We start from the raw sequence: 14,904 nt of genomic DNA on the forward strand, positions 1-14,904 counted from the left end.
GGTCAAAGCTGTGGTATATATTTTTACCTTAAATATACTTACGTTTTAAATACTGAATTTAAGTTTTTTTAATGTTCCGTAATATATAATTATAAATTAATGTATTAATCTTAGCGCCATCTACACGATAATTGTGAAAGTATCCGAAGTAATAAATTCATATTTTATCAATAGAACGTCAAAATGATTAGCAAAATCTTAAAAAAATCGATTACAATTTAATTATTTTTTTGCGTTGTAAATATTAAGCGATAACAATTAAATAATAAATTTAAAAATTACCGGTGAAAGTTAAATTAGTAACCGCTAGGAGCGACACCAGCGAAGCTCAGAGCGTATACTCTAAAGTCAAGGTGGGACGGATTATAAGAACCTGGATATCAGACAATAATGATCAAACAACAGAAATAAGGGCTAGGATAGAAATAGCAAGAAATGCGTTTGTAAAAATGAAAACAATTCTCTGCAACAAACACCTTAGATTAGAACTGAGAGTAACACCTTTTAGATGCTACGTGTTTGCGATACTGCAATATGGACTTAAAAGCTGGACATTGAATCCAGAATACATAAATAAGCTACACTCATTTGTAATGTGGTGTTACATAAGGATGCTTAAAATAGCATGGTCACAAAAGAAAATGAGTACGGATGTATGAGCAAAGAATACGAAATAAACACAATAAAAATAAAAAAGTTATAATATCTGGGACACGTAATGAGGGGACAGCAATATGAAGTGTTAAGTCTGATAATACAGGGAAAGATAAGAGAAGGAAGGAGTACTTATAGGAAGAAGTTGAGTGTCAGGGTTGAAGAATTTAACGGACTGGTTTAAATGCAGATGTACAGAACTTTTCAGAGCAGCAGTAAATAGAGTAAAGATAGTGATGATGATATCCAACCTTCAATTGGGAGACGGCACTTAAAGAAGAAGAAGAAGCATCTTCAACTCGGGTGCTATTAGCATGTATGTTTTTGATGAGTTGAGCGTAACTCTCTATTTGTTGAACTATTTTACAATTGTATTTAGTTGATTTTATGGTTTTTTTACGGTTGATTTAATGGGCCGGAGTAGCTCAGGCGGTAGCATGTCTGCATGCAGGTAGGCCGGGGTTCGAATCCCAGCGCCGACGAGAACAGCTAGACATTTTTAAAAATGTCTATTGGGACCGTGCAAGTTCGGAAAAGCGACACCTGGTTTCATAGCTCAGCAACTTTTTTCGCACTTTTAATTGTATTGGCCAATTGCATTAGTCCTGGTTGCTGGATAATTGTCAAGGCTACAGCCCAAAAAAGTTATAAGAAGAAAAATTAAGACTGAGGTTATGTTATTAAAAGGTAAACAATTGTATGTAGTAAATAAAATTAATTATTAATGTAGTACTGCAAGCAAAATACAATTAATTAAATTTAATTTTATATAATATTTGCATATCATATCAATATTGTGGAGCAACATATAATTTTTCTTCTTCAATGACAGTATGTATGAAATATACGTCAATTTGACAATTTCAATTGACAATATGAATTATTTCAGAAAGTTTCAAGATTTCTCCGATATTCTCCCTCCAAGTACTTGCACACCGTGAATAGGCCCCAGGTCGACTCAGCCTGAATAAAATGAGTAGCTTGGTTAAAACCATGGGTAATAAACCAAGGAGGTTGAAGCGTAGCACTGGCCCTGTTACCTTCCTTGTATACCGTAGGCCCTTGATATAGCAGACTACCCTGCTGTAATCCCAAAGCCGCGTTAGAGGTATAAAACAGACAATTATTATACAGAGTGAGTTTTATGTATATATGAAAACGCTCAATTATCTCGGAAATGGCTTGTACGATTTTTTTAGATTTTGGTGGGTAAGGGTTTTCTAATTCGGCTGATATTATAGTGGTAATTACATTATTGTTGTCAGATCTTCTGTTTTTCTGGAAACCTAATGAACTTTCTTATTTCAAATTGAACCCCCTTGTATGTCTTTCACGTTTTGAAGTACTTCAGAAATACTGATTATTTTTTATGTTATATTCCCTATATATAAGGCCCCAATAATTTTATGGGGGCTTTAACGTGATGAGTTTGAGAGTCAAATTATGTACCAATTTAATAACAAAATTAGAAGATACGATAACTATAAAGTAAGAACAGGGTACTGAGATATCCAAATGTTATTATAGTCTAAGAGCTGGGAGCGGATTTTTCTCGTGATAAGGAATATGGACAAACTATACGGGGATATGTTGAATTAGTTATGTACATGACTTTACCCAAAGAGAGGGAAACAGTGTGGGGGACGAGGGTATTTATAAGGGATCAAAGTCGCGGTTTTTATTATTTTTTTTGTGACGCTCATGATCGAGATAGTGTACCAAAATTTGGGAATAAGTAGGTCATGACGTAACTAAGTAAGATCTGCAGGAGCGGAACGCTGCGTGGCCGACAAAGGGGAGAGGGCAAAGGTGAATTTACAAATTTTAAGGGGTTTTTTGTGATGTTCGGGATCGAGATAGTGCACCAAAATTTGGGAATAAGTAGACCATGACATAACTAAGTAAAATCTCCAGAGGCGGAAACCAGAGTGGGGGACGAGGTGATAGACATATGGGAATAAGTAGATTATGACATAACTAAGTAAAATCTCCAGGGGCGGAACGCTACGTGGCCGACAAATGGGTGGGGCAGAGGTGAATATAAAAATTATAAGGGGTTTTTTGTGACGTTCGAGATTAGGTTAGGTTAGGTTAGTTAGGAGATAGTACACCAAAATTTGGGAATAAGTAGATCATGAACTTGGAAATTTGGGAATATTTATTCCTAAATTTTGGTACACTATGTCGATCACGAACGTCACAAAAAAAATAATAAAAACCGCGACTTTGACCCCTTATAACTACCCCCCGTCCCCCACTCTGGTTTCCGTACGTTGGCTAAAGTCATGTACACAACTAACTCAACATATCCCCGTGTAGTTTGTCCATATTACTACGAGCAAAATCCGCTTCTATCTCTCCAGCTATTAGGTACGAAGAACAAAAAAGATGTAATAATATTACCAAAAATTATTATACATTACACAAAACAAACAAAATCACATTTATAATACAAAAATTCTAAATAATTTGGTATAATAATTATAAACTTATAAAAGTATAATTTTGTCTTTTTTGTATTTTTTAGGTATCCAAGTACTCAAAAACTGAAAATGTGTGGAGCTGTAGCAGTTAGCCAAAAGGTTACTGGTCTCTCAGAGAAATATAGACCTGAACCTTTAAGATCACATAAGAAAATTGATAACAACCACCTTCCAGTATATAAAGATACCCATCTGGTACAAAGGGCATCGATAGCTGAAAGTCCTAGTAAGTAAACATCAGGCACATATAGGCCAGCAAATGAAGCATTTTGGCTCGGATTTTTTTCGTCCAGCATGCATTTTCTTGAAATTTTCACAGAAGGTAGAGAATAGTCCAAGGATCATTTTCTATATCATGCCGCTGTATGCCAAAAACCTTGGGGATGGTTGCCACCCCATCACGGGGGTGGGAATTGTTTATTACATTTTAAGCAGTAGATCGATGTAAAAAGTAATTCTAAGAAAAAAATGTTTTTTAAAGTTTCTTCGTAGAACTAATATTATTCGAGTTATTCGCGGTTGAAAGTAACAGTTTTTCGACAAAAAAATCCACCTTTTTCGAGGGTTACTTGAGAATAACTCGAAAAATATGCATTTAATAAAAAAACTGTAGTTATCAAAATTGTATCTTTTAGTTACGGAAACCAAATTTTTTTTCTATAATATTTTTGCGACCAATACGAACCGAGATAAGGCATGTTAAATGTTAGCTTTTTTAGACAAATGCATAATTTGAATTATTTCTGTAATTCCATTTATATTTGTATTATAAAAACACCCAAGAAGTTTGGCCTATTTAAAAAGACTAATTTTAGAAACATTGCAGTTTAAAGAAAAATACGTTTTTTGCAATTTCGTATGTTTCACGTTTTTCTTCAAAATATCTCCGAAAATACTGGAGATATGAAAAAATGATAGACTACTAAATTGTAGCTTTTTTAATCACTAAAAAAATTTTCTTGTGCACAGATTTTCATTAGAGTGGATAGTTATCAAGATGTAGCTGTTTAAAATCTCTATTTACGACCAAACACCTCCTTATTCGAGCCCTTTAAACCCACCCCAATTAAAAACTAAGGGATCTTATGGAATTTAATTTAGTCTTATAGCTCTTCAAAAATCCTACAAAATCATTTTTGAAAAAACTTTTTATCGCCAAAAATGAAGAAGCTTTATAAAACAAATTTTTGTTTTCGAAAAATTTGAATAGTCCGCTTATATAGCATTTTTAATGTAGGTATATAATACCACAGAACCGGTTCTTATACTGGAAGATGACTAAAAAACTAATTGTATTTGTATTTGTACATATTTGTAAATTCGTATTTTTGTGTAAATAAATGTTTTTGTAATTCTTTAATTCTACTTTTTTTTCTGTTTAAATCTTTTAAATTATCTATTTATAAAAATTGTACTGTTATTAAGGGTGGGTTTTAAGGGTTGAAATATTATGATATTATATCCTATAAAAAACAATCATTATTTAACCAATCAAAACCAAATTTTACCCATACTAAAGTTTACAATGTTTTTATATAATTTTTGACAATAAGTGGTAGTTTACACCTCAAAAATAATCAACGCCCTTGAGCATGATATAGAATATGAAGTACAGGGTGAGATGATCCTAATCCCAAATTTTTATGTAAATTGGATGCAAGCCGAAATTATTCTTTTAGGATAAGTCAATTTTTTAATATATAGCTCCAACAAGGGTAGTTGTAAGGGTTAAAATATTATATTATATCTTAAAACAAAACAATCATTATAACTAATAAAAACCAAATGTTGACAATATTAAAGTTTAAAATGTTATTTTATAATTTTTTACAATTAGAGGTAGTTTTCACAATAAAAAAACCAAAAGCGTACAACGGGTCAATATAGAAAATGAACTAGAGGGTGAAATGAGCCTTATCCCAAATTTTTGTACAAATCGATGCTGGACGAAAAAATTGCGAGGTTTTGCCATTTTTTCAGTTTCATTTCCTCGACTAATAAGAAATGACGATAAAAATAATACTTTTTGTTATTTTAATAATTTACGTTTATGTTTGGAAAGGTGACATCGATACAAAATTTGTGTTATGTCTTACCATGTATTTTTTTGGATTCACTTGATACCAGCTCTATCGGATTTAGTTTGCTATGGAATGTAGGCGATTTTAGCAACTTATTCATATTCTTTGTAATTTCTATGATACGCTGATCTATTCATCTATGATACGCTGATCATACTGTGATATAAATTGTGCTACTATGTTAGATTTCAAGTAAGTAATCTTTCCAACTCCCTGAAGTGGTAGGACGCATTTTCCATTACTAAACTTTGCTCAGGAATATTTGGAAGAAATTTAGTTTTAATCCAATTTTAGAAAAGAGGTCCATCCATTTCGTTACGGTCTTTTTCTTTGTTAAGAAAGTTAGTTCAGCGCCGTTAATAAAACCATCTTTACTCGCTGTACTGTACGCAGTAAAATCAAACGTGGAGCACGTGCACTAGTGGATTTCAAGTCTCTAGTGAGTTCACGAAAAAATGAGCCCCACTGTGATGATACGGATGTGTTATATGTATCTAATAATCCAATCTTAGGCTGTAGACATAGATGTCGAAGAGTTCTATGTAAAAGCATGCTCTATACTACCATCTGCTGTTCTATAATCAATTATTAACCTGCTACTAGTTCCACGACACGACATTTATTATAGTCAACCAGCAAAATAAATAAAAATATGTCTTCAATTGTTTAGTATTGAGTATTTTTTTAATGCAATTGCAGGTAAAGAAGTGGCTCCACCTCTACAACCAAGACAAATGAGGGTTAACCAATCGATGAGAGCACGAATTTCGAGTGATCATAAATCTGGTTCAACCAAAGTTCGAGAAGCGAGATCGTCGTCAATGTGAGTAATTATTATTTAATTTATTTATACATATACTTTCATCATGTTATTTTGTATTTTGTTGATTCGAGAAAATAATTTTTTTTAAAACCGGCCAGAAAATAAACACACAATTATTTCTTGTCCAGAAAAAAAATATTTTACCGGATATGACCGGAAATTGGACGTTAGGAACTGGCAAAAGCTTTTTCTCTTTTCAATCGCCGATTGATTACAGTTTGCCTTGATTTCGCTACTACGATAACAACGTTGCTTTATATTATGAAGAGATGATTTTTAATTTTTTGTTTGTCAAATGTGTCAGTATCTTGTTTTATTATGTGTTAATAACTTTTTTATATAAAATCAAATAAATAATTTAGTTTACATTAAAATGTCGGTTTTGAAAAAATATTTTACTTCGTGCGAAAGAAAATTTGAGCATTACAGGTCTCCTCAGGCTTCCATAATAGTAACTGTAATTTACGTTACAACACCAGAAAGATGTGTTTTTCAGGACGAGTCCTGTAAGCCAAGGGAGACCTGAGAAAAACTAATTTTTGGTCACGTACTAGTAATTTACGTAACAAGTTCCGAAAGTGATATTTTACGAGACGAGTAGGATGTTTCCAGGGCGAGCCGTAGGCGAGTCATGGAATCCTGCGAGTCTCGTAAAATCACTTTTGGATCGTGTTACGTACAATATTTTTTCTGCAGCCGTTTTTTATGTTAAAAATAATATATGGATAAACTTTACTTCTGAAATTTTATTAAACACTTTAAAGTTACTCTCGTGAATTCAACATTAGAAAAATCTACTTATGAATATTAATAACACAATTATAACAATTGTTTACATTGATATTAGGGAGTTTTTGTAATGCCTAACGTAACGTATCTCCCTATACGTAAAGCACTAACGTACCGTAAGAATGATGAACGTTAATAGGTAGTTTTTGTAACTACCTTAACGTAACGTAAAGCAAATCGTAAAGTCATTTTTAAATTCCGTTGACATTAAAAAAATAAAACAATTTTCACACAATACCTATACAATTAATATACAAATGTAAAAAAAGATAAATGAATGATGAAATTGTATGGTTTTAATTGCTTCTATTTAAATATAAAAATATTATTTTTCCTTAGGTTAATTTTTTTTTATTTTTGTTTATACCTACTTTTTAGTTGTAAATTATTGTACCTACATCAGAATTCCAGTATAATGTAAATAGTTTGTTCATATTTATTTGAAAATTTTACTGAAATTAGGTGATTTGTTTATCAAGATATTAATTGTGGTGATCACTCTATTTCTTAAATTAATACAAAATTTGTTTGTTTTGCTTTATTAATAGACAACTTAAAACCAACAAAATTTTAAATCTATTATGAAGTTCCAATTTCCAATTACAAACACAGAATAATTTTACTCAAATAGACTAAACCAATAACCAATATAACCTTAAATGTTTATAAACGGGTAGTACGCTGATGAAATGTTCATTTGGTAGGTAATCGGGCAAGATCCTCGTGTGCATTCGGTGACTTTCGTCTCGATAGGGATGCGTTCTCACGTACATATCAGATCGTTACTTTAGGTAATACGTATCGAGATACGGAGTTCAACCATTAATGCGCAAGCGTATATGTCAAAAAGATGCATTACGTTTACGTATTTGTGTGCACAAAAACTCCCTATTGTTAGGAATATTAACAGAAGTGGCAGTATTAAAATTAGTGTTAGATGTGTCAGTACTTTTACTATTTTTTGAGATATCAATTTGGTTTAAAATGACACACGAATCTTAAGTGACAAGCGTTGTCATGATAAAATACAAAGTTGATGTTATTGTCAAAGCCGTTACCTAGCTACCCAAAATCGTCCCGAAAGTAAAAAAAGCGTCCCGAAAGTGAAAAAATTAGTCCCGAAAGTAGCTACTTTCGGTATGAGTTGTGTAAAATAAGTGCGTTCGCGGGTGCCTGTCGGCGACTAGTCGCCCAGCTAACATTGTTCGTATATATGACGTCAAACAAGCGTCAACATTTTGGGAGAAGTTACGTCAAAGGTTACATCTAATTTTACCTAAAATATACGTATAAAAGTCACAGCGATGTTACGTAACAGTTTTACGTAATTTCTATGTAACCATTTTAACGTCACAAAAACGTCACTTTCTAGTTGAATTTTCGGTATAAATAATATAAGGGCTTTTAATCGATTGTCATTTGTTTCGAGCTTCTGTCATGTGTCTCATAATATTAATATATCTACGCCATACAGGATTGGTATATATGCCAATGACGTAGATATATTAATATTATGTGACACATGACAGAAGCTCGAAACAAATGACTGTGAATGAAAAGCCCTATAAGACCTTAAAATTATTGTGTAAAATAAAACCACATACATGATGCTAACACATTTATTAAATATTTGAAATAAACATTTATTATATATTTGACTTTTATGTGAGAGGTAGCTACTTTATCTAATACATAAACATACCCTTAAAGTAATCTTCACTCTTAAAGTGTAAACTGCACACTTTCATATAACGACTAGGCTCATTTCCCATCTTTAGAAGATATTTCCATACATTTCTTTTTTCAACTAAACTGCCATTGAATAGAATTCTATCTTGTTTATGCTTTTTAGGGAAAGAATGAAACGACAAATTACTATTACGCTTTATCCAAGAATCACATTGAGGCACACACCATTCATAATTCGATTTTTTGCCATAACTCAATAAAAACACGATTTTAAGCACGGAAATGTAAGGTTATGTATTAATGTCTATTTGAAAGGTTCGAAATAAATACGCGATGGCGCTGCAATCTTAAACGAGATTGCCACGTCATTTTTTGATAGATGTTACGTAACAATACAAAAAAACCTAAATTTAACGTTAAGGTAACGTCATCTTGCTAGCTGGGCGGCGACAAATTAGCAGCAAAACGCATGCGCACTTTAAAATGATATAAATAATATCGTTAATAGATAAATATACAAGGTATATTTACCTAGTATAATTTAATAATTAGTTATTAATAATAATTAAAACGAAATATACCTTGTATGCTTCTTTTCATGAGCATTTTTCAGTGCGTCACAAATGATAGAAAAAATGGTATGTCCGTGATAATATACATTTTAGTGACATGACATTTTAGTTAAATCTGACAGTTGTCACATTTTATTTGCAATTTGGCATAAAAACAAATCAATTGTGTTTATTGCATTTATAAAATGGTATTTTCTTTGATTTGTATAGTCTTATAACTTGTTCAGATTATATTCGTAGATATATGATATAATTCGCAAATTATTTTATTTTCGATTATAGCGCCATCTATTGACAACTAGAATAAATGTTATAAATGTCACCGACGAAATGTAATCACCGACGTGCGTTTTTTTCTGTCACATACAATTTAATGCATTAAAAAGAAATCGAAAAACTGTGACGTACTGAAAGATCCTCATGAGAAAAAGCATATATTTATCTATTAACGGTATTATTTATATTAAGTGAGGTTAGAAATTGTCGGCGACAATTTGTCAACTGTACCCGCGAACGCAACTAATGTTTCGATTTCGGCTGCAGAAAAAATATTTTTTTAAGACGGACATTTTGATGTAGACGATATTGTTTATTTTATTGTTTATTTTATTTTATATTTATATAGTGTAGGAAACAGAGCTTGAACCTTGCAAAAAGGACAAAAGTCCGGTTTTATTTTGTTTTCTGGTATATCAAGGGGTGCTTATTATGAGAATAACATTTTCTTAAAAAATTTCGCCCGGAACCCCCTTTTTATCCCTTTAAAGGGGGTAATTTGTGGTTTTTGCGAAACGTAGCCCTTCCTGTACGTTTTACAAAAAATTTACATAATAGTAAAATATCACCCACCGTTTAGCGGGGGTGACGCCCCAAAATTGACAAATTTTAAAAAAGATGTTTTAAAAAAATATATTTTCCCTAACTGTAATGAAAATTAAGAAGAAACCCTGCGGCAATTAATCACAAATAAGTGGCTGATTTTTTGGTATAAGTTTCAGTTAAGGGCAATTACAAATTTTTTAATTACAGGGTGAGATATTTTAAAAAACCCCTTTTTATACCATCTGAACCGCCTATGCTAGAGTAAAAAAACTTTCAGCGATTATCCATGTACTTGTGTTATTTACAAATTTATATAATACACCCCTATATTTTCCCCGGAACCACCCAAAAAAAGGAGAATGAATAAAGAAAATAATCAAAAATGGATTTTGGGCCACCACTGTGGCTTTAGGGTGCAAAGAAAATAAAATATGCATATTAGGTCATAATGTGTAGCAGACAATGTGTTCTTTTATTTTCCATAAGTACGTTATCAATAAAATGAATAGGTGACGAAAAAAAAACAAAAACTGGAACCCGCCAATGCATTTCTGAGGTTTACGGCGCCACTGTGCCGTAACGGTTGCTTATACGAAAAAAATGCATAGAATCTTATTTGTAGAGAAAATGGTGGTCTTTAATTCTGTATAAGTTTTGTTTTAAAAAAATGCATAGGTACTGAGAAAATTGTAAAAACATGCTCTCCAAGGGATAGGGGTAGTTTCTGCAGTTTATTTTCAAGGATAGGGGTACTTTCCGCAGGGATGTTGCAATAATCATATATATTTATGAAAAACCCTATTGATGGAGCATACGGTAGGAAAAATGAAAGAATACCCATGCGTCATCGATGATATGCATACGAATCAAATCAAAAATTTCTAGTCAAAACAAAGTCTAAACTAAGTTAATACTGAAAATAAACGGATGTGACTACTACCCCACAGTACGATTTTCGCTACGTAAGAATGTGTCAAAAAATTTTTGTGATGTTATTCTTTTTCTGATAATATATATTTTTTGGTGATAAATGTTACTATTACTACCGTAATTAATTATTTGATATAGACTAATATGTAATACAAAAATAATGAGTAAGCAGGAATTTAAAAAATGCCGTTTATGTCAGCTGCATTAAGTGATTAAAATGAAAGTAAACTTAATGAATTCAGATCATTAGGTATCCATATCATTTTCCAGACATTATCTGCAAATAAATGTACATTCGTAAAAATATACTAATCTGTAATTTCATACACTATGATTGAAAAGTCAGAGTAATATGTACACGTTTGGGGAACTCATAGACAGAAGTTAACCATATTGACAGATGATTACTTACAAATTTTATTAATAATTGATGGATTCGACCGTTACTTGATGGAAGTTCATTTTATCTAACAATAAAACACTGAAAACGTTTGTTTTCTATACTTCCACAAAATTTATTACAACTATGTGACTACAGCTGTTTCGGCAGAGTGTCTTTCTTAAGTGATTTAGTTTAGAATGGTTTGCCTATTTAAAGTCTTTAACTGAAGAGGTTGAGGAGTGGGTAGCTGTTTGTCTCGAGTTGGTCATTCAGAATTATATCTGTATTTTTGAAATTGAAAAATAGAAAACAAACGTTTTCAGTGTTTTATTGTTAGACAAATTTTATTGGCGTATTTTAAATAAATAAATACTTACCAAACCAAAAATACAATATAATATCAAAATAGCCCTTAAAAGAACTGAATTTATTCAAGTAAATACGACTGATTATTAAAATTTATAAACTCTACCGACCCTAACCCAGCTTCACTGTCAAAATGACAGAAATCGAATCAGTCAGATTATAGTTGACCAGCACGATTACTCGAATAGTAGTTTGTACAATCATTATCTCTACTCTTGTTGAATGTTTTTCTAAGAATGACATTAGAAGTACAGAAATAGTCAAGTGTGAGTTTAAATTTTCTACTAAATTAATATAACTACGTTGAACAATTGTATCGCCGTCTCACTCTGTTACTTATAAATATGTAACTGCGTATGTCTTGGATAACGTTTTTGCTTTGTAGACAACACTTAATAATCTCTCTCTCTCTCTCCCTCTCTCTCTCTCTTTTTTTATTTATAGAAAAAGGCAGCAAATCCAAAATATGTGCTTGATATGATCGTTCATGGGTATTCTTTCATTTTTCCGACTGTATGTCCATATAGACTAAAAGGCAAAAAAAAATTTTTTTCAACCGCCCCTTTATTTATTATTTTTTTGGCTGCAGGGGTTGCATCAAGAAATCGCTTTTATTGTCCATGCATGGGTAATAAGAACGTGTACAAAATAATATATGAAGCATTTTAATAAAGGGTGTGTGAAGGACTCCAAGAAAATCACTTTCTTTATTAATTCTCCTTTTTTTTGGGTGTTTCCGAAAAAAAAATAGGGGTGTATTATAGAAATTTGTAAATAACACCAGTAAGTGGATAATCGCTGAAAGTTTTTTTACTCTAGCATAGGCGGTTCAGATGGTATAGAAAGGGGTTTTTTAAAATGTAACACCCTCTAACTAAAAAATTTGCAATTGCCTTAAATGAAACCTATACCAAAAAATCGGCCACTTATTTGTGATTAATTGCCGCTGGGTTTATTCTTAATTTTCGGTACAGTTAGGGAAAAATAATTTTTTTAAACATCTTTTTTAAAAATTTGTCAATTTTGGGACGCCACTCCCACTAAACGGTGTGTGATAGACATACGCTGTCGGGAAATAAATAGTAGGAAATATAGCCCTCTTCATTATACTATTAAGTAAATTTTTTGTAAAACGCACAGGAAGGGCTACGTTTCGCAAAAACCACAAATTACCCCCTTTAAAGGGAGGAAAAGGAGGGTTCCGAGGCGAAATTTTTTAAGAAAATGTTAGTAGAAAAATAATAAGCACCCCTTGATATACCAGAAAAAAAAATAAAACCGGACTTGTGTCCATTTTGCGAGGTTCAACCTCTGTTTCCTACACTAATAATAATAATAAAGTGTTAATTATCAATATTATAGTCCATGAGGTGAGACCGCTCCCGTCTGAAAAACATTTCTAATTCGGTTTTTATGCGGATTCATATTCAGAAATGTCCCCTTTAAACAAATCTGAAGGGTTCCGGACGGAATTTTTGGGCAGAAATTGTTTAAACCATTTTTTTTTTAAACAAATATATAAGATCACCTTTTATTGCTCCAAGATATTTTTAGATTTTTTGGGTCATTCTAAACAAGAAAGGTATCTTGTGATTTTTCTCAAAAATTGACAGTTTTCGAGTTATAGGCAATTTAAAATCTAAAAAATGCGAAAATACGCATTTTCGAGGCTTAAAAACTCATATTTAAATTAGTATTTTTAAGGGTGCCAATAACTTGGATTAAAGTTTAAACATTTCTTTTCAAGATTCTGAAGAGTGATCGGGTCTAACTTCAATTTAGACCGTAGTTTTTTAATTGTTAATTATGCATGTCCATCCGATTTTTTTGGCCGGTGCGGCGCGCTCTATTTCAAAAATCTCCTATTTTCCTGCGAAAAAGGAGAAAATCTCCTATTTTTTTTAGATTATTTGGGACATTCTAAATAAAATAAGTTTCTTGACATTTTTCTCAAAAAATACTAGTTTTAAAGTTATAAGCGATTTAAAATGCGAAAATGTGTTTTTTTGTCATTTTTCGGATTTTAAATCACTTATAACTTTAAAACTATTAACTTATTTTATTTAGAATGTCCCAAAGAATCTAGAAAAAATATTTTTTGGAGGAAAATAGGAGATTTTTAAAAATAGTGTGCGCCGCACCGGCAAAAGAACCGTATGGATACGCATAATTAACAATTAAAAAACTACGGTCTAAATTGAAGTTAGACACGATCACTCTTCGGAATCTTGAAAAGGAATGTTTAAACTTTAATCCAAGTTATTGACACCTTTAAAAATATTAATTTAAATATCAGTTTTTAAGCCTCGAAAATGCGTATTTCCGCATTTTTTAGATTTTAAATCGCCTATAACTCGAAAACTGTCAATTTTTGAGAAAAATCACAAGATACGTTTCTTGTTTAGAATGACCCAAAAACTCTAAAAATATATTTTTTGGAGCAACAAAAGGTGATCTTATGTATTTGTTTAAAAAAATTGTTTAAACAATTTCTGCCCAAAAATTCCGTCCGGCATCCTTCAGATTTGTTTAAAGGGGACATTTTTAAATATGAATCCGCAGAGAAACCGAATTAGAAATGTTTTTCAGACGGGAGCGGTCTCACCACATGGACTAATAAAGCAGTCTATTATTATAACAAAAGTAAAGCATCTTTGGCACTTGGTGTTAGTTAGGTACCCGTGTTGAGCTGCCCCCCCCCCCACTTGCAAAAATTAAAAAACAAATAGCCCTGATTTATGAGCTATTTATGAGCTCTCATATTCCGCAAACTAAAAATTTTGAGCTCGTTCCACTGAGCAGGAATTTAATACCCTAGTGACACCCTTACTACTTAAAAATAGGAATATTGAATCGGTTTTTGCGGCAGAATTACGAGCTATTTATGAGCTCTTGAAATTATATAGTTTCGATTTTTGAGCTCATCCCCTTCACCCCCAAACAACCCTTTCATTGATTTAACTTAAGAGAAAGATGCTGAGAAAACTTAAAATATATCGTATTGCGGATATAATTCCTATCGCTTATATACTCTAAGAATAAACTATTAAACCAAGGGCATTTCGATTATTGAGCTACAACCCCTTCGCAAGAAAACCACCCTATCTTCCCGGCTTAAGAGAAAGTTGTACTTAAAATGCGTTAAACTAATTATTTGGCGACTACATATCATTTAATAATTTATAAGCTTCCAAATTACGCGCATTTAGATCAGTAAATTGCAATTGATTTTGTATAGTGCAGTCACTGAAAGTAAAAATCAACGATTACCTTCAAGTTCGGTGAACCTTCATCGATTTTCACGAAAATTGGT

General features: G+C 31.9%; 1 protein-coding gene across 3 annotated transcripts in view; it reads left to right on the top strand.

Moving 5' to 3' along the window:
- The window catches only part of LOC114342595 (protein Shroom), a 582,613-nt gene that overhangs the window by 401,310 nt on the left and 166,399 nt on the right, over window positions 1-14,904 (top strand). For all 3 annotated transcript variants that reach the window (XM_050659441.1, XM_050659440.1, XM_050659439.1), the window contains 2 exons: window positions 3,182-3,363; window positions 5,918-6,041. In XM_050659441.1, the coding sequence (XP_050515398.1) occupies window positions 3,182-3,363; window positions 5,918-6,041 (306 nt within the window). The remainder of the gene's footprint in view (window positions 1-3,181; window positions 3,364-5,917; window positions 6,042-14,904) is intronic.

Source organism: Diabrotica virgifera, chromosome 8 (genome assembly GCF_917563875.1).
Source record: "Diabrotica virgifera virgifera chromosome 8, PGI_DIABVI_V3a".
Lineage (NCBI taxonomy): Eukaryota > Metazoa > Arthropoda > Insecta > Coleoptera > Chrysomelidae > Diabrotica > Diabrotica virgifera.